Below are 19,609 nucleotides of genomic sequence, written 5' to 3'. Positions count from 1 at the left end.
TTTCTTTTTGTCAGCTAATTCTCTTACTATATTCTCCTTCTGTCTCATCACTTTAATAACTGAGTCTTCATTATGTTCTTTCAATTGCTGTTTGACTATGTCAGTGAATGAAACCTTATTCCCTTCTTGGGTTGTTCTCCAATTTTTAGCTTCTTTAGCTATTGTCTCTCTGTTTTCATTACTATTTTTCTTCAATTTCTCATTCTCCTCCTTTACATTTCTTAACTGTCTTTTTAGGCCCTCTATTTCTTCAGTTAAGTTTCTGTTTGCCTTCTCTAGTTCTTCCAACCTTTCAATTCTCTGGAAAATGGAGTCAACATTACCTAACCTACGTTCCAAGTCCTCGATCACCTTATCAACTCTCTCCTCTAGTCTTATCAGTCGGGGGGGGGGGGTTGTGTCCCCCCCCACCCTCTTTAAATCCCTGGAACACATTCTCGTCACTTTCTACTGTATTGCTCCTCTCTATACTTCTAATCTTTACATTTTTATTAGCCATTGCGTCATCACTGAGTTGGTCCGGTGGTCGTTTCATGTTGACCTTACGCTTGTCTGCTTGGGCCAAGTCTTCCACTTCCTCATTTCCTTCCATTTCCCCAGCAATCCCTCCCCTTCTCCTCTTTTCCTACTTACCCACTGCCCCACGAGCAATTTCCCCCCACCCTGTAAATACAAAAAGGCACTTCTCTTTGCGTTGGGATCCACAATCGGCACTTTTCTTCAGAACGTTCTTCAATCCGTCCGTTCGTTGAAAGTGTGTGTGTGTGTGTGTGTGTGTGAGAGAGAGAGAGAGAGAGAGAGAGAGTGTTTACCCAATAAATTGCATAATAATTGAGGTTTTCATTTTGTACATACATACATACATACATACATACATACATACATACATACATACATACATACATACATACATACATACATATACCAAGAGATTTTTCCCATTCTACAAGGTAGGTAGTCAAAATCATATATACACACATATCCCAACAAAGTAATGTCGTAGCACATTGGTAAAATAATACTAATGACCCCCTTCCGGAGAAGAATAAGTGAAAGTAAAAAGATCCGTATATTTCGATCACTAATTGTGATCCTCTTTAGCAGATGTGAATTACAGAGTGGAGAACAACATGTATAAATACATGTTGTTCTCCACTCTGTAATTCACATCTGCTGAAGAGGATCACAGTTAATGATCGAAATATACGGATCTTTTTACTTTCGCTTATTCTTGCCCGAAAGTGGGTCATTAGTATTATACATACATATACTAAAGGCTTTTTCCCTTTACAAGGGAGGTAGTCAAACACAAATACATAAAAACCACTTCCACCCATTCCATCCCCAACATACTCCCCTCCCCTCCACCCTCTTATCATGGCATATCCTGGATGACGGGTCATCCCTGCATCTTGTCCACTGCCCTGGGTCAGAAGCAGTGTCGGGAGACACAGCACACCCACAGCAAGGCCGCTTCATTAAATCGGCAATCCCCCAACTCCGTCCCCTCATGCAGAAAAAGAGAAGACATGAAGAAATCCCCTCGGGCTGTGTCAGAATATTCTTCACACATACTCCCCCCCTCATCCTCCACCCACTCCCTTTCATGTATCAGAGCATCATCCATAAACAACCATTTTCCACTTACACCTATCTTCTGTCTTCTCCCTTCCTTCCTCAACAGATTACCTCTTTCCCAATGCCACTTTTACCACATCCATCCATTTCATCCTTGGTCGCCCCTTATGTTCACTCCACCCACCTCTGCCTTCCATATTTCTTTTACTATTCTTTCTACACTCTTACATACAAAGACTTTTTCCCCCTTACAAGGGAAGTAGCCAAAGTAAAAAAACATAAATCCACTCACACCTATTTCATCCCTGCATACTCCACTCCCATTCAGCACCTCTCCCTCCCTCTTTTCTTAGCTCCTTCTGGATGATGGGTCATCCCTGTATCTCACCCATTGCCCTGGGTCAGGAGCAATGCAGCAAGACACATCATATACAAAGTGTGTGTGTGTGTGTTTGTGTGTGTGCATGCATATTTATCCGAAAGTTGACACCTTGGCGTGGTGGATAGGCTTGAGAATCTATGTTCACAAAAGCTACGAGTATGTCGATAGAGACGAGAATCTCTGCAGGGTCATTCATATCGAACAGGGTCACCCATATCGAAAAGGCATTAGAGAAAATAAATAATCCAAAACTACAAAACGATCCAATTAAAAGACGAAGAACTCTGCAGATGAGAAGCAGGAGAGATGAAATAGAGTAGAACTAGACGAGCTTATATAAAAAAAAAAAAAAAAAAAAAAAAAAAAAAACCCAGAGGTCAGAGGAAAAAAAAAAGTTATTTGGAAAGGTAAAAGTATCAAAGGGGTCGAGAGCGGACTCGCTTTAGAGAGGCAGCAAATGATATCTTTGAATGACAGAAATGGCTAGATCATGTGCAGAGAAAAAATGAAAAAAGCAAAACAAAATTTACCAAGAGCTTTACGCGTTAAAGACTATAATTGACCCAGTAAATTAATCTGTAGACGTTAGCAATGTACCAGAAGTTACAAGAGAAAAAAGTAGAGTTTGATTTAAATAATATGATGCGAGGAAAAGTACCTGGCGAAAATGGTATATCGGTAGATCTATTGAAAGAAACAGGGAAATAAATTCAGTGCAAATTAGCTTATTTGTACACACAGTGTTTACATAAAAAAGATTAGTAACTACCGACTGATTAGCTTGTTATAAAATGTATATAAGTATCCCCCAAGATCCTTACATATAAACTAAGTAAATTTTCAGATGGAAACCAACCAAGAGAACAGGCAGGCTTTAGAAACTACTATTCGACTCTAGGCCATATGCAGACGATGAATCAACTAATCGAGAGAACAACAAAATACAATACACTTCTATGTTTAGCTTTTGTACATTAGAAGGCTTTGGACCTAATAGAACAAACAGAAATAATAAAATCACTGTTGTGTGTGTGGCGTGGTTGGAGGGAAAGGAGTTTGTGTTTTTCTTCATTAATTTTTTATCCTAGTCTGATACAACAACTGCTGGCCAGCCCAGAGAAAAAATACGAAGGTTTGCCAGAGTTCCCTATAACTAAAAGTTACAGGAAGCAAAAGATGGCGTTTCCCACGAAGGGTTAGCCAATAAGAAACATGGTAAAATAGTGGCACTCTTGAGGGTTGTCAAAAAGGGGGGGGGGTCGATGTGAAGACCGTTGTCTACCGGTGCAATCTTCGGCGGCTATGACTTTTGACTGTGCGTCGCGTCGACTCGAGATTGTTTAAAAGTCTGTCTTGTGGTCTCTCTGATATATGGGCCCTGGCCTGGCTGACGCTTGCCGTCCCGTGCTTGGCTGAGAAGGCCTCTTGTTCTCTTCATACCCAAGATGAAAGAAATCATCCGACGCCTCTCGTAGATGGGGTCGACTTTCACAGGGTATATCACATCACTACGCAGAGTGCAAACGTGCAGATCGTAAGGTTGCTAGGAAATGTTTATAAGAAAATTACAGTTGTAATGCGACTACATAAAGACAGAAAAAATAAAGATCGAGAAAGGAGTACGGCAAAGCGATATATTATCACCCAAATTATCTACAGCTTACTTGAAAGAGATTTTCAGAAAGTTGAGTTGGGAAGAGAAAAGTTTGAAGATTAATGGCGAATACTTTAATTACTTAAGATTTGCAGGTAATATTATTTCTATTCTAGAAAGGTATGATGAGTGATCTGAAAATGAATAGGAGTATAACCAAAGTAATGTTCAACATAGAAATTAAAAGTAGAGATTATAATCGATAGTGAGTCTTGAAGAAATTAAAGAGTATAATTATTTAGGCCAGATGGTGAAAGTGACTGTATATCATGGTAATGAAGTAAATATGCGATTACAATTAGTTGGAAAAAGTTTGGCAAGTTTTAGATCATGAGAGGATCTATACCTTTATGTTTAAAACGGAAATTTTACAATCAATGAATACTGGCATATTTATGATTTACAAATCTATTGCCATACGTGCGATAAAATGAGTTATACCAAAGGACGAAAAAGGAAAATAAAATTGACATAGTCCACAAATTTGACTCCCCATTCCTACAGGTCTCAATCAGGTTTGAAGTACGCGCGTTATGATGTCAAAGCCCTTGAGCCAACCACGTGCTTGTAAACAAACGCCTCCCTGCACCCCCTAGTTGTCATGGCGGACCAGTATTTCACAGACTTACATTATCCACCATTGTCAAACATTTTAGCGTAATATGTAAGAACAACGACGCCACCGGATATCCACCGAACTATTAAGGTAAGCGCTAGATTTCTAAATGGAATAAGGAGATGCATATCCTATTCAACAGGTGCTGTGGGTGTCATGCTAGCCTCGAACTAAGCTCAGGTTGGCAAACCAAGATGGAGAATGAGTGAGGTTGGATTAGCTCAAATCTTCAGTAAAATGTAATTTTCGTTTAAGTAACCCCTAGGTTTCTGCTTTGCCAAAATATTCTCATGGTATGTGAACTATTTTTTTAACAACATCATAGATCCGTAGAAGTGAATATGTACGTAATTGCATATGAGAAAGTGTGGTATTTAATTCTTTTTGAAACATGGCAACGTTGGAAGGACTAAAATGGCAGCAGGGAGAGGCTAGCCCTGTTTGCCTCTTAATTTCAACGTTATTCATTGGTTACCACGTAACCACAGGGAAGGGATGAGATAGGGTTAGGTGTTGTTACATGTACTTGTGTAGTGTCTTGAAGGTCATTTTCATAGTTTATTAATATGCAAATTTTGTGCTGCTTGAACGAAAGTATGTACTGGTAATGGCAGAGAAGTGCAATAGTTATGAAGATAGCTCATTTCGATGATTCATTAGTAACTTCTATTTTGTTTAGCGGTGACGAACGTCAAAGATTGAATCGATGCAATGGTTTGGCTTGTAACCTTGTTAGGTATATCTAATTAGATAAAGCAATGAGAGGCAGCAATATGAACTGGTAACGAAGTTTTTCTCATATTCCTTTCTTTGTCATTGTTTTACTGGGCGAATAAGTGTTTCGTAGAAAACATTCAAATTGTAAAGAATATTTCTGAAGTCAAGTGCTCGAAGGAAAGCATGTCGAAAATCAATCGTTCAATAGGTTCTCGTAATCGAGTTAACTGCAGGACCAAAATTTTAGTGAAATTCATTTGTTTTAGGTAGAATGTAGTTGGACAGACTGCTGTAACATTATTTATATTATGAAATGCTACAAAAGATGATTAGCTTTTGTGTTGTCTACGACTACAAATGAAATAAAATATGGATAACAATCTGACTTTTTATGTTTGTGTCATTAGATTCACAATGCAGTGATAAGTTATAGGGATTTTATTCTGGTTAGTATTAGATGAATGTATACATTAGAAGGAATCCTCCCCTCCTCCCCATCTCTTGAGAATCTAGCATCAATAATTGGGATTTTTTTTATTTGTCTGACATTTTCATTAAACTGGAAGAGATTAATTTTTCAAGGGGTGAAACAATATTTTAATGAACTTGGGAATATAATTACCTTTAAGAGTTCTTACCTGATTGGCTTTTACTGACACTGTTAACTGGAATGTTCATGTTATAAATCTGCCTAGCAAAAAATAATTATAGGACTGTGTAAAATCAAACCTGACAAAGAAACCATATCCTCCTTTCCACAGAAAAGACAGAAGAAGCAACTACTATTGGTTAAACAACATCCTTAACTTCTGGAAAAGAGCTCACATAATACCTATCTTGAAGCCAAACTACTAGAGGACCCAGTATCATGCAGATCAATATCAATACTATGTACAATACCCAAGAGGATGGAAAAATTGGTTTATGGAAGTATCAAATTTGAAATATCTTCCTCAAATCAACATGGAATCAAATAGGGGCATTCTACCAGCACTGGTCACAAACATCACACAAGTATTAGAGGGGATTCAATGAAAAAGCCCCACCAGAAAAGTTAGGATTGCTATTGATATAATCAACTTTTTCGAGTCCCCAGGCACACTGTCCAAAAAGATGAAGACCAAAACAACGATTCATAAGAATGACAAGAAGTGGTCAACCAACTTTATAGCAGGAAGACAATGCTGAGTAACCCAAAATAACCATATCTCAGGTACAAAAAGACTATACAATGGAGTCCTTCCGGTGTAATACTTTCACCCAAACTGTTGAACTGACCAACTCTTGAACCAGAACTAAACATTAATGTTTTCTTATATGCAGATGACTTGACAATAATAACCCTATACAGTAAATACAAAATAGCAGCAAAGAACCCTGAAGCCTATTTATACAAACTGGAATAATGGGCTGGAAACAACAGAATGTAAGCTTCACATCAGAAATCATCAGTAACGTCACCCAAGGTAAACATGAAGAAGAAGAAAAAAAATCACCCTATAGGAAAATTAAATGGTCAAACCTTTCCTGTAGTAAGGAACTCAGAAATTCTGGGTCTCACATTTGGTATGTGTATGACATTTGGCTCACATGTCAAGGACCTAACAACAAAAATCAACGTGAAAACAAACCTGCTTAAAACCAACTCTATCAATAACTTTGGACAACAAAAAGAAGCTAATAACTATCTATGAATAATTTATAAGAACCACTTTATAATATGCCTTCACACCATGGTTCCCAACAATCAACAAGTCAAACACAAACTACATACAAACACAGTAGAATGGAGCATTAAGAGTAATTACAGGATGCACCTAACCACCCCTGTAGGACACCTAATGCAGAAACCTAAATCCTCCCAATAGAACATCACATGAAAATGACAGGAACATGGTTCTATACCAGAACTTGTAACACCACATACCCTTAAATTTACATCTCACAAGCACTGCCAACAGAATGCAACAAAAAACTATGCCAGCAGCATTTTAGTCAAACATCTATCACAACCTGCCATGCAAACCACACAGAAATGCATTCACACTCAGATAACTAAATAAGCCCTTCAAGAAAGACTACCTAACTCACTGCAACAACAGTCCCCAGATATAAGTCCCAGAGAAAACCCCCACACACCAGACAAGAAGTACACTAGCACGCATGCGCTCAGGTCACCATCCATCACTGGGACAGTACCAACCCAATAGGCCTGGCCACATGGTCAAACTGCCCCAGATACAGGCACCACACAGAAGACACAAAACACATGCTACAATGTGCCACACTAATCCTAGACAACAATACAACATCTCTTCTGTAAGTGACTTAGGGTACTGCCTGGAGGCTGTTCTTAGTTTCTTGGAGGCCACAGATTCGCTACAAGAGACCAGGGGCAAGGAAATGATTGACTGATGTTCCTAGTGACATTCAAGAGCATGCTTAAAAGAACCAATGCTATCACAAGAAACCACATCAGCTGGTAAAGAATTCCATAAATTAACCCATCTCAAGTTAAAAAAAATTGTGTCTTAACATTAGATTGGCTGTGAGCTATCATATACTCATGACCCCTTGTGGCATTTACTGTTGGTTAAACAAATAGCACATCCTACAAGATAGACAACCTACCATTGGATTGAATACATTGTAGCTACTGCATAATTACTTCATTCTGGTTGATGAACTCACCAACCAATTCTTCAATTTATGCATTAAGAAGTATCATCACTGTCAGGGTTTTTATTCTAGTCATAGACATTTATTCTACTGGGAGGAACTGGAAACCAGTTGCAAGCACCTGCTAGTGGGGAACCTGCAAGATGGATATCGGACAAAATCATCTCTGAAGCTCCTGTCTTCAGAACCCAGCAACACACCTCCATCTAAAGGTGCAGTCTTAGGAGGCTGACTCTATCTTCAGATTGGGCTGAAGATTACTTATCTATAATTATCCCTTCTTTCTGGTACCTACCTTACCTCTCCTTGACTACCTCTGACTCCATCTCTTTGCTGCAATGTTGTTCCCAAGAATAGAAGCACTGATTATTGTCAATGAAAGACAAATACAACACACTGTCAGTTCCTCCACCTTTTCACATAAGGTGAAGTGACAAGTTGCAACTACCACTCTCCTATGATTGCAGATTGATGGCAAAGAAACAGTTCCACACAAATAAAACACAGACAACAAACCAACATTTCTTCCCAGAGGGAGGGCCTGATAGCTGTTGCCAGCTGAAACTTGAGGCAACAATTATTATAGTTATTATGCCATTGTAAGATGACTTCTGTAGGGAGAGATCCCTCCTTCAAGGGTTGAGTTCATTTTGAGGAGGAGGTGCTGCCCCAAGGAGGTTAATGGTTTTCAAAAATAGGTAGCTCTGTTGTTCATCTTGCAGGACCACAGTAAGCTACCCATCATTGATTCTTAGAAATTAATTGTTACTTCAAGTTTCTTAAATGGAAAACCCACAGCCCAGTGGCTGCTAGTGGTCCTTGGGCCCTTCCACAGATTGCCCTGGAAAGAAATGTTGGAGTGTTGTGTTGTATTAGTGTGGTACTGTTTCTTTGTCACTGACTGAAAGTGGTAAGGGGAGGGGATCAGTCATCAGTTGTCAGCTCTTAGTGTATAAAAAAGTGTGAAAAAACATTGTTGAAGTTAATAAAGAAATCTTAGGCTCAGTCTGGAGATTGAGTATCAGCTTAGGTTTGTCGGCTTTGAAAATGGGCAGCTTTGCTCTCCATTTTTTTTGTGTTATCCTTGGCAATTGCAATTATTATTTCGAACTATGTGTTCTTGTCATTACCAGCACTTCATGTATATTGATTGTTTGCCAAATAAACTTATTATTATTCTTCACAATCAGGTACTTGTCACTAGCTCCTGGTCCTTGGAAGATTGAGAAGACCTATAGAAAGTTTTAGACAGAATCTACAAGCCAAGTGTGGAAATTGAATTTCATTGTTAGAAAACCATAGTACAGGCAGCTCTTCCCAGTGTGAATGTTTCAAGCTGACCATGGTGTGTTAAATGCAAATTCTCTTTAACCAAGCAAAGTATATCAGTCTTTCACGGTTTTCGGTCCATTTTTTCAAATGAAAACTAATTACAGGCACCTACTCTTCTAATATGTTAACTGGTAACACGGAGCTGCCTAGTGTAGGCCTTGTGGTCTCTTGCAGTCTCCTTCATTCTTATGTTATGTTAAAACCAGGACAATTGTTAGTTATTATGGAGTTCTTTGCACCCTGACCCCCTCATGGAATCCCTCATAAACCTACCTCTTATGCATCCTTTCTCACTTTATGAATGTACAAATCTACAATATTAATGTCATCTCCCCACTGCTACAATTCTCTTTGGGTCAATTTTAGGTCAGAATACTATTTAGAACAATGAAAAAATATGCATGTATCTAGTTGTGTGGCACATGTGTTTATTATAAAATTTCCTTTGTTCACAGATGAATGTTAATGGTTTGCCTGACACCAATGCTCCTTCCCCTTTTGTGTATGTGAATGTGGCTGCAAACAGTGGAGTTAAGGCCAACACTGGGCTTGGAGCAAATCAAGAGAATGGTGTTATGATACGCCAACAAAACATCAAGGTTTGCAACTAGTTAAATTTTGAGTAGTGTTTGAGAAGAACATTTGGTTAAGTGAAAATTATATTAAAAAGATGCATGGAAAATTGTTATGTGTTTTTTATTCATATATGATTATTATTTACCCTTGATTTGCAAGATCTTTCCCAGATTTAGGAAAGAGATGGAATTATGTCTGATACTAAAGAGAATGTCTGCATCTCCTCATTACCTGATTACCATGAATCAAAGAAGCACCCAATGGTCAAATTCAATGATGAACCTCCCACTGAATAAAAACCCTAAAATGACCTCATGGAGATCTTGGCAAACACGCCTCAGTTACAGGCACTGCTGCTGCTTCCTCCCTGGCAGTGTTGCCTCCAGTGAAGTGGTATACAATGTACCAACTTCTTGTAGTTGGACAACACATTACTAAAGGATGGTGTGGGAGGTTTGTCCTCAATTTCTTGTAGGAAGGCATCCAGCTGTCTTTTGAATTCTTCCACTGTGGTGTTCCTCAGGTTGTTGGGGAGACTATTGAAGAGCTTGGGGGCCACTCGTGTGAAGGAGTTTGCTTGGAGAGATATGGTGCTCTTTGTGCTGCTAGTGATTCCTTCAACATAGCAAGATCTCCTCTCATTCTTTCTTGGCTGGGTGTCATTCCAATGTTGGGGACGTGACACTCCTGCATTTTCCATGTGTAAATGATCAGGTATTGTTCTCTGTACCTTTGGAGTGAATAGAGTTTGAGGTGCTTGAGTCTGTCCCAGTAGTTGATGCCTTTTACACATTCAGTCTTGCTGGTGAAGGTTCTTTGGATGATCAAGTTTTTCTATTTCCCCTCTACTGTCTGGGTTCCACAATTGATAGCAGGATTCAAGTTTAGGTAGTATTAGGGTCTTCCACAGTGTAATCATGCAATCCTCATTTCTTGATGTAAATGTTCTGAGGATCCATCCTGTTAATTTCCTGACACTGTCATCAATGTCAATTGTTTTATGGTGTTGCTTCTGACCCAGGGCAGTGGATGAGATGCAGGGATGACCCATCATCAAGGAGGAGCCAAGAAAAGAGGGAGGGGTGGTGAATGGGGATGAAATGGGTGGGAGTGGATTTATGCCATTTGACTTTGGCTACCTCCCTTGTAAGGGGGAAAAAGCCCTTCGGATATGTATGTATGCACTGCCAACAGTGTTGTCAATGTGTGTGGTAAACTTGCCATCTCAACTCTGCATTACTCCTAGGTCTCTTACATTCATCTTGTTTGTGATCTTGCAGTGAGCTATGGTGTAGAATTGGATATTAATTGAGAGGCCTTTGCCATACCTTATCAGTTTTAATTTAGTTTCGTTGAATTTCATGTTGTTGTCAACAGCCCAGGTGTATATTTCAAGGCCCTTCTGGAAGAAATTGGTATCAATCCCCCTCATTTATTTTGGTGATTCTGGTGTCATCTGTAAACAAGGATATTTTGGAATGTTCTACTGTGCTGTTGATGTTGCTGATGAATCCTAAGAACAGAATGGGTCCAGCATGGAGCCCTGTCGGAAGCTACTCATCACTGAAGACGGTTCTTAGGCTATCCCTTTGATGGCTACTTGTTGCTGTCTGTTGTTAAGGAAGCTGTGCAACCATTGACCCAATTTGCCACTTACTCCCAAGGCCTTCATCTCATGTAGTAGGCTTCACATTTGACACATGTTTTTTTCTCCCTTCACAGAAGACCTTCTAGTGAAGGCAAATAAGAAACTGAATATACTCAGAACACTTACAGGCACAGGGTTTGGACTGCAGAAAGAAACATTTATCATTGTGTAAAGGTTTGGGTCTTTTAATGTGCGTGGATGTAGTACAGATGAGAGTAAAAGGGAAGAGATAGGTAGTATGTTTGTGAGAAGAAAGATGGATGTGTTGGCTTTGAGTGAAACTTAAGTTGAAAGAGAAGGGTGAGTGTAAGTTTGGGAGTGCAAGTGGGAGGTTATCAGGAGTGAAGAGAGGGCGAGGGAGGGAAGGGGTGGCTATTCTAATAAGTGAAGAGATAGGTAAATGTGTAGTGGAGTGGAAGGAGGTTTCCTCAAGGATAATGTGGATGAAGGTGAAACTGGGAAAGGAGATGTGAGTCTTCACTGAAGTGACGTTTAGTTTAACAAACTCTCGCAAGAGGGTGTTTAGTGTAGGCTAGATTGGCAATAGAACTGTCAATCTCGGCCCTGATCTAGCATATTCCGGGTGAGCTAAAACGGCCAACGTTCATGATGTTGGTACCAGTGCTGTTTTACGGATCCCAAATATCTGCATAGACTAGATAATCAATGTTAGTAAAAATAAACCAATGAAATAACGGCGATTAATTACTTAGTATCATGTGAACAAGGTTACATGGAGAAGTATTTTTCATTGGCTAGGGAAATCTGTTGATTTGTCACTAAATTAAGTGTCAGTTTAGGCATCAATCAGGACACAACTAAGAAAAAGTCGGAACCACATGTACCGGTATATGATTCATGTTGTGCGGTGGTCCCTTATTACTTTGTAGCTTAAATAGTTTGTAGGAAATATGATATAAAAAAAGTTTATTGAAAGTAATATACAGAAAAATTTCGGGATTTTTATAGAAAATGTTCATTTTATATCCTGAGGAAATAATTCGTCTTTACCATTTTTTATTTAATACTGAAACAAACTACAGACTGTTTCGTTTTAGCTTTGAACCTGCAATAACAGTGGTGAAATAGGACAGTCTCTCATCGAGGTGACGTTTAGTTAATATAACTCCCGAAAGAGGGTGTTGTAGTCAGGTGTTTGACACGAGTTTATGAACGGCCGCAACAATACCTAAAGTGAAGCAACAAAGCCAACATAAAAATTCAAACTAGGATGCTGTGAACATGGGCAAATATCATGAATATTGATCATGTTTCATGGTGTTTAGGCCTATTTAAACATGAAAAATAAGATTCGATAGATACCTACCTATACCAAATATTTATATAGCCCATGCTGGCATATTCTTTCATGTCACCATGGCTGTTCTTCTTGTTCTCACGGAACGTCACGGAGAAGTGTGCCGTCCCGTCTTTGTGACGGCCAACATCGTCACGTTGTTGTGAAAAAAATTACACACACAGCCGCAGAATTTTTATCGTAGGCCGTAGATAATGCGCACCTTCGGATAACGCGCACCCCCCATTTTTAGGCCCTTCCAAAGGAAAAAAGTCGCGCACTATACGCCGGAAAATACTGTAGTTGGGAAGGCTTATGGGAGGATCTTGATTGAGAGGATTAGGAGAGGAACAGAGGGAGTAATTGGTGAGGAACAGTGTGGATTTTGGATGGGCAGAGGTTGTATAGATCAGATCTTTGTGGTAAGACAAATATGTGAGAAAGCTATAGGAAAGGGGAAGGATGTTTTTTGGACTTTTATGGATCTGGAAAAGGCTTACGATAGGGTAGACAAAGAGGCACTGTGGGAGGTTATGCAGATATATGGGATAGGAGGAAAGCTTCTAGGAGCTGTCAAGAGTTTTTATGAGAGTAGTAGAGCTTGTGTCAGGATTATAAATGGAGAGAGTGAGTGGTTCGAGGTAAAGGTGGGACTTCGTCAAGGATGCGTTATGTCGCCCTGGCTGTTCAACTTATACATGGATGGGGTAGTGCGAGAGGTAAATGCAAGGGTAGTGGGTCAGGGATTGGAGATGGTTAAAGAAAATGGAGGCAAGTGGGAGGTGAGGCAGCTGTTATTTGCTGACGACACTGCGCTTGTGGCAGGATCGGAGGAGGGACTGAGGAAGTTGGTGACAGAGTTTGGGAGAGTATGTGATAGAAGAAAGCTTAAGATAAAAGTGGGTAAAAGTAAGGTGATGAGATGTACAAGGGGTGAAAGTGGCAGTAGACTTGAAGTGAGCATTAAGGGAGAGTGACTGGAGGAAGTGGATAGTTTTAGATACTTGGGTGCAAATGTGGCAGGAAAAGGTGGAGGTATAATGTAGATTGAGAGAAGCGAGTAAATGCCTTGGTGGGTTGAAGAGTGTAATGAGGAATAGACATTTGGGAATGGATGCTAAGAGGAGACTATATGAAGGAGTGATTGTACCAACAGCACTGTATGGGGCAGAAACTTGGAACATAAGAAAGGAAGAGAGAAGGAGTTTGAATGTGTTTGAGATGAGGTGTCTGAGAGGTATGATGGGGGTTACTAGGCTAGATAGAGTGAGAAATGAGGAGGTGAGAAGAACGGGGGCGGAAAGGGAGTTGGGAGATAGGGTTGATGAAAGAGTATCAGGATGGTTTGGACACATGGAAAGAATGAGTGAAGAAAGACTAGTAAAAGAGGTATGGAAGGCAGATGTGGAGGGAGTGAACATGAGGGAACGTCCTAGGATGAGGTGGATGGATGGGGTGAAGGGGGCTTTGGGGAAGAGGGGAATGTCTGTTGAGGAAGGATGGGAGAGGACAGAAGACAGGGGTGAATGGAGAATGGTTGTATATGGATGATGTGATGCATGAGGTGGAATGGGCGGGGGGGATGGGGGCTGAGGTAGTATGTGTGAGCAAAATTTGACGCAGCCCGAAGGGATTTCTCCCCATCTTCTCCTTTTATGCATGGGGGGACGAAGAGGGGGGGGGTCGCCGATTTAATGAAGCGGCCTTGCTGTGGATGTGCTGTGTCTTGCGACACTGCTTCTGACCCAGGGCAGTGGACAAGGTGCAGGGATGACCCTTCATCCAGGAGGTGCTAAGATAAGAGGGAGGGTGGAGGGGTGTGGAGTGTATTCAGGGATGGAATGGGTGGGAATGATTTTATGCCTTTTCCTTTTTGGCTACCTCCCTTGTAAGGGGGGAAAAAGCCTTGGTATATGTATGTATGTATGTATGTAAAAGCAACTCATAAAAAGCACACAGCCATGCTTTCATAGCATGGTATCTGACAGTTACAAATATAAAGACAGTACAAAATAAGGTCTTAAGAAGAGTAACTTGTGGATGACCACTAAATAGTTGACAAAAGATGTAAGCAATATGTAAGACTGATGCAAAATACAAATGGGTGCTCAGTAAAGTCAGATAAATCTGAATTTCCTGAAGTTATCTGGACCTCAAAATTCTTCCTAGATTTCCAAAAATCTGAATTTTGCAAACATCTTTCCAGATATTTTTTCTTGTCACTATTTTGTTTCTTCTTGAAGTTATTTTCTTTTTATTAATGTTTATATTTTAGTGTTGACTGACTTGACATGTTTATATATATATATATATATATATATATATATATATATATATATATATATATATATATACATATAATTTTTTTTTTTCACCAGGTTACACCCATGCATGTATTTTTTGTTTACCAAATGATTTTTTCTATTAGCTCTAAATTCATGTCTTAGATTTCTGACTTGTTTCCAGATGTTCTGTTACTGAGTAAAAATTTGGAGCTTGTCTGATCACTTAGATTTTTACTCCTTGTTGATAATAGTAGCTCATTAGTTCATTAAATGATAGTCTTACATTTTACCATTGTAAACTATTATTTGTTTTTATCACATAGCCACTTTACAGATTGATGATGCCATAACCATACAGCGCTTGCCTGTAGAATATCAACGCAGTAGCCAGCAAGTGAATGTTGTTAATGATTCTCAGCAGCAACAAACTTCCAACATCACTATCAAGAAACTCACCAGCCAGCAGATCATGCCTTCAGCACTCATGTGCTCTGTTGCTAGTACTGATGAAAGTCATCTCAAGAAGAATGTTTCAAGCCTTATGGTATCCAACAGTATGCTCAACAAACTGTTGGATTCACGGCCACACATCCCAACCTTCATAACGAAAGCTGCTGATTTGGCCCACATATTATCAAATCCACTGCCAAGGCAGCAACAGGCTGGTAACCAGTTAGCGGATGGAAATGTCAGTTACACTCAACCTGCACCAACTATGATATCTACTGCTAGCCATTTCCCTGCCTCAGATAGTTTTGTTCCTTCCAATTCCATGGCCCCTGTTGGAGATTTTCGTACCAGCTCCAATGCTACTTCTGAAGATAGGATTTTGAAGGTAGTTCCCCAGATAAGTGATTCCACTCCCATACTCTCAGATGTCCAGATGCCTCACAGTAGGCATGGGAAGGGGCAAGTGCAAGTGGTGCATGTACAGAGTCAACCTTGCTTGAAAGTGGTCGAGAATAAGCCTGTACCGTCTGCAGGTCAGACAGTTGAACAGTTCACTAAAGGACTTGTGGAGCACCAAAGAAAGTTTCCCTCTACAGTAGGAGCGGATTTGCTCAATACTTCCCAGGTGAGTTTTCCAACTGTGGAAAGCCAGAACTTGATGTCAGTAAGTGGTAGAACACAAAATAAAAAGAGTGATAATGAAAGTTTAAGTGTTAGCAATAATTTACATAGTGATGCAAGAACTTTTAGTGCTTTATTACAAAATGGGGACCTGGAAAATAAGTCAAGTCCATCCACTGAGATGAAGTTAAAACCAATGGGTCTCCAAAACAGTGTTGCACACAGCAACAACAACAAAACAGACTTGATGACATCATCAGACCCAATGTTTCCTTCAGTTGCAATCACAAGTGATGTTGTCTTGACCACAACTCCTTCTTTTGCACCATACAACAAGACCGTTATTACTTCATCTGACCTGTCTGTCAGCACTCCATCACCAAATGATTCCTTCAAAACACAACACCTAACGTTGTCTGATCTCTTAAGTCGAGGACCGAGTGCTGAAACACTTTTGAGTGCTAGTTCTGGAACCCCTCTTACATCTCTTAGTGACTCCAAGCTTCATTCCTCAGATGTTCTTCTCTCAGAGTTGCACCGTAATGACGAAGGTGACCTCAGTTTAGGTGCATCCTTACAGGCCCCAGCTGTAGTAGACACGGATGGCCTTCATGCAGCACCAGAATCAGCTCATACTGGTGCTACTGATCAGATTGTTGTATCTGAGTCATCATTACCCTCAGGCATTACTGGTGATAGCTCAACATTGCCGGGCTTGTCATCGCTTCCTCTAACAGGCTTTAATAGTCTTGCCAGCATACCTCCAATACCTACAGATTTTATGACTGCTCCTTCAACAGCTAACAAAACGTCACCCCCAAGTCAGGGTAACATACCTGCTTTACTGTCTAACCTTTCCACAACCACAGATCTTGCTCTCTCATTTTCTTCAAATTTTCTTGATAATTCCAATATGAGCATGGATATGAGTAATCTTTCAGAGTCTGATATGTCACTTAATGTCTCTGGTTCAGTATTTGGTGAAACTCATGAGAAGACTTCAGTCACAACATCATTATCTAGTAAAAAAATCACAAACAGTTCATCAGATCTAACCTTTACTAATGCTCTTAAAGGTGTAACATCAAAAATTGATTATTCCCATGGCTTAGTCAGTTCTGTTGAAAATGTGTCACGTAATAAAGTGGAAGAAGTTCGTAAACCTGTTGAAGATTCAGTGAAATCTTTACATCAAAATCGTGTTCCATTGTTTCAAAGTGAACCTACCAAACTTGAGGTTGAAAATATAGTTCCTCATTGTACTGTACCAAAAGGCAAACCCAGTAGAAAGCAAATGGAAACTATGCAAACTAAATCTAAGATGATTTCTCAAAGTCCAAGAACCAGAAAGAGTACTCAAGATAAGAAACTGGAGGTTCATAAAAAGAGCAAATTATTACTTCAGCAGGTTCCTTGTTTCAAGTGTCAGATGTGCCCATTTTTAATTCAAGAAGAGGAAGGTATTGTGCAACATATGAAGGAACAACACATGGACTATTTCCTGCAGACTAATGAGGAAGAAAGTGAAGATGACTGTGAAGAGGAAGAGGAAGGGCCCGTTCTTTCTGGCAAGAGGTTGAAAAGTTATTTGACAGAAAAAGCCAATGGTGATCCCTTAGACTGCCAGAAAGTTATTGGTGATGATAAGAAAAATTTCAGAGAGAAAAGGTCCAATTTTGAAATGTGTGATTCTACAGAAATAATTGGCAAAAGTGCTTCTAAAGTACCAAAAGTACCTCGACAAATCTTTAAAGTGGAGCGTGAAATGGAAGACTATGAAGCAGAAGAATATAGATTTTTGTCCCATAGTGATGAAGTGAGTTCAGAAATGAAAAAAGTTGAACCAGATTTAGTTCATAATTTTCAAAATGGACTATTGGGCAGTGTTAGCGAAAGTAAAAATGAATATGCTCATCAAGTTGAAAGTGAACTTGAAAGTGAAAGAAGAGGGAAAAGTAAAGTTGAAGAAGTTAGCATTAAGGGAAAGAATGGTAAGATGACAAAAGATAGAAAAGGAAAGACCTCTTTACTTGGTATTCGCTGTGATGTTAATGGCTGTGGTTTGAAGTTGAAACAAGAGGAGAACATTGAGTATCATCGGAAGTGTCATATTGGGGCACTGCTAGTCTGTCCGGAATGCCACACCAAGTTTGGACACTGGCATTCCCTTGCTATGCACCTCTGGAAAGCTCACATTATCGACATGGAGCTTCACAAATGTGATGAATGTGACTATAAGACGTATAGGTAAGATGTGACCATTGAAATACTGTAGTCATTTACATTTGTACACATCAAAGGCCCTTTCCCCCTGATAAAGGGGTAGCTTAGTGAAAGCATACTTATTATGATGTGAAATGTATAACAGCATTATAATGGTTTGGTGAGATGCACAAGGGGAGAGGATGGGAACAAATTGGAAATGAGTATTTAGGGAGGGAGACTGGAAGAAATGGATAGCTTTAGATATGTGCGAATGTGGTGAGAAAGGGAGGAGTGGAGGTAGAATATAGATTGAGAGAAGCAAGTAAATGCCTTGGGGGATTAAGAAGTGTAATGAGAAATAGACATTTGGGAATGAATGCTAAGAGGAGAATGTATTTATCTAATTGTGTTTACCTAGTTGTATTATATGGGAAGGGAAACTATGCTTGTAGTGACCTGTCCTTGTATCTCACAACATCTAGTTTGTTCTTAAATTCTTGTGTAGTGTTTGCACACACTATTGTTTCATCCAATTTATTCCAGATATCCACCACTCTGTGTAGAAAACTTTTTCAGATCTCTTTTATAACTATCCTTTTTGAGTTTCTTTTCATGTCCCCTTGTTTTTCTTTTATCCCACTTTAATAAGTCTTCTCTGTCAACATGCCATCTATGTTGATATATGTTACTTTAAATTTTTCCTTTCTCCTCCTTTTCTGTTTCCTGTTTCTTTTTTGTTTCTTTTTTGTTTTTTTGATATACCATTTTCTCAGCCTCACATCCAACACTTTAAAAAGAAACTCGTTCTTTTTGGTCTCTGTTCTTCTCTCATTTTTTTCATTAGCTTAATTTTTTAGTGTCTTTTCTCTCTCTTTTTCCTCATAGCTCATATCCTTTTTTATCCATATATTTTTGTAATTTTCACTTTTTGCAAACTTTGCTGTTTTTGTTAGTACTTCTGCTATCATTTGAGACCTTAGTTTATTTTTTAGAGGTCCATTTTTTTTTCTTTTAAGTATAGCACCATTCTATGCACTTCTATTTCTTTTTCCCATCTCATACCCCTCCTCTTGTAATTCCTTCAGAATTTCTTTTGCTAATTCTTTCTCTTTTTCTCTTAAGTATCTAGCTACATTGTGTTTTTCTTTAATACCATATACTATACACTTTTTTTTGTCAACTGTGTCTCTTTAATTACTTTAATGATTGTTTCCTATGCATTTTCTTCCACTTGTACAATTTCTTTAAAAGCTATTTTATTGTTTTCCTTAACTACTTTCCATTGATTTTTGATTTCTTGAAGAACTGTCTCTTGTATGGTATCTCCTACTTTCTCGGTCACCGCTTGTATTTGTTCTTTTACTTCTCTTTTCAAAGCCTCATTTTTGTTAGTATCTTCATTTTTCATCCTTTCGTTTTCATTTTTAACTATGTTTAATTATCTTTATAAGTCATTAAGCTCTCTTGGTCTCAGCATTTTGTCTTTTTAACTTGTTCATTTCTCTATACTTTGCCCTGTATTCTGCTTTTAGATCTATAATTTCATTTATTAGTTCTGTAATCTCTTGT

At 39.1% G+C, this 19,609-nt stretch overlaps 1 protein-coding gene across 5 annotated transcripts in view; it reads left to right on the top strand.

Moving 5' to 3' along the window:
- The first annotated feature begins 4,184 nt into the window (after positions 1-4,184).
- LOC143029159 (uncharacterized) overlaps positions 4,185-19,609 on the top strand; it is a 74,848-nt gene continuing 59,423 nt past the window's right edge. The window contains exons 1-4 of one of the 5 annotated variants that reach the window (XM_076191637.1): positions 4,201-4,320; positions 8,817-8,971; positions 9,414-9,557; positions 15,099-18,082. In XM_076191637.1, the coding sequence (XP_076047752.1) occupies positions 8,969-8,971; positions 9,414-9,557; positions 15,099-18,082 (3,131 nt within the window). In that variant the 5' untranslated portion in view covers positions 4,201-4,320; positions 8,817-8,968. Of the gene's footprint in view, positions 4,321-5,708; positions 7,839-8,816; positions 8,972-9,413; positions 9,558-15,098; positions 18,083-19,609 lie in introns of those variants that run through there. The other 4 variants (XM_076191640.1, XM_076191641.1, XM_076191638.1 and 1 more) reach the window with 4 other exon arrangements.

The sequence above is a fragment of the Oratosquilla oratoria genome, chromosome 10 (genome assembly GCF_046742065.1).
Source record: "Oratosquilla oratoria isolate Oo_2021 chromosome 10, ASM4674206v1, whole genome shotgun sequence".
NCBI lineage: Eukaryota > Metazoa > Arthropoda > Malacostraca > Stomatopoda > Squillidae > Oratosquilla > Oratosquilla oratoria.
This window is presented reverse-complemented; position numbering and strand designations above follow the sequence as displayed.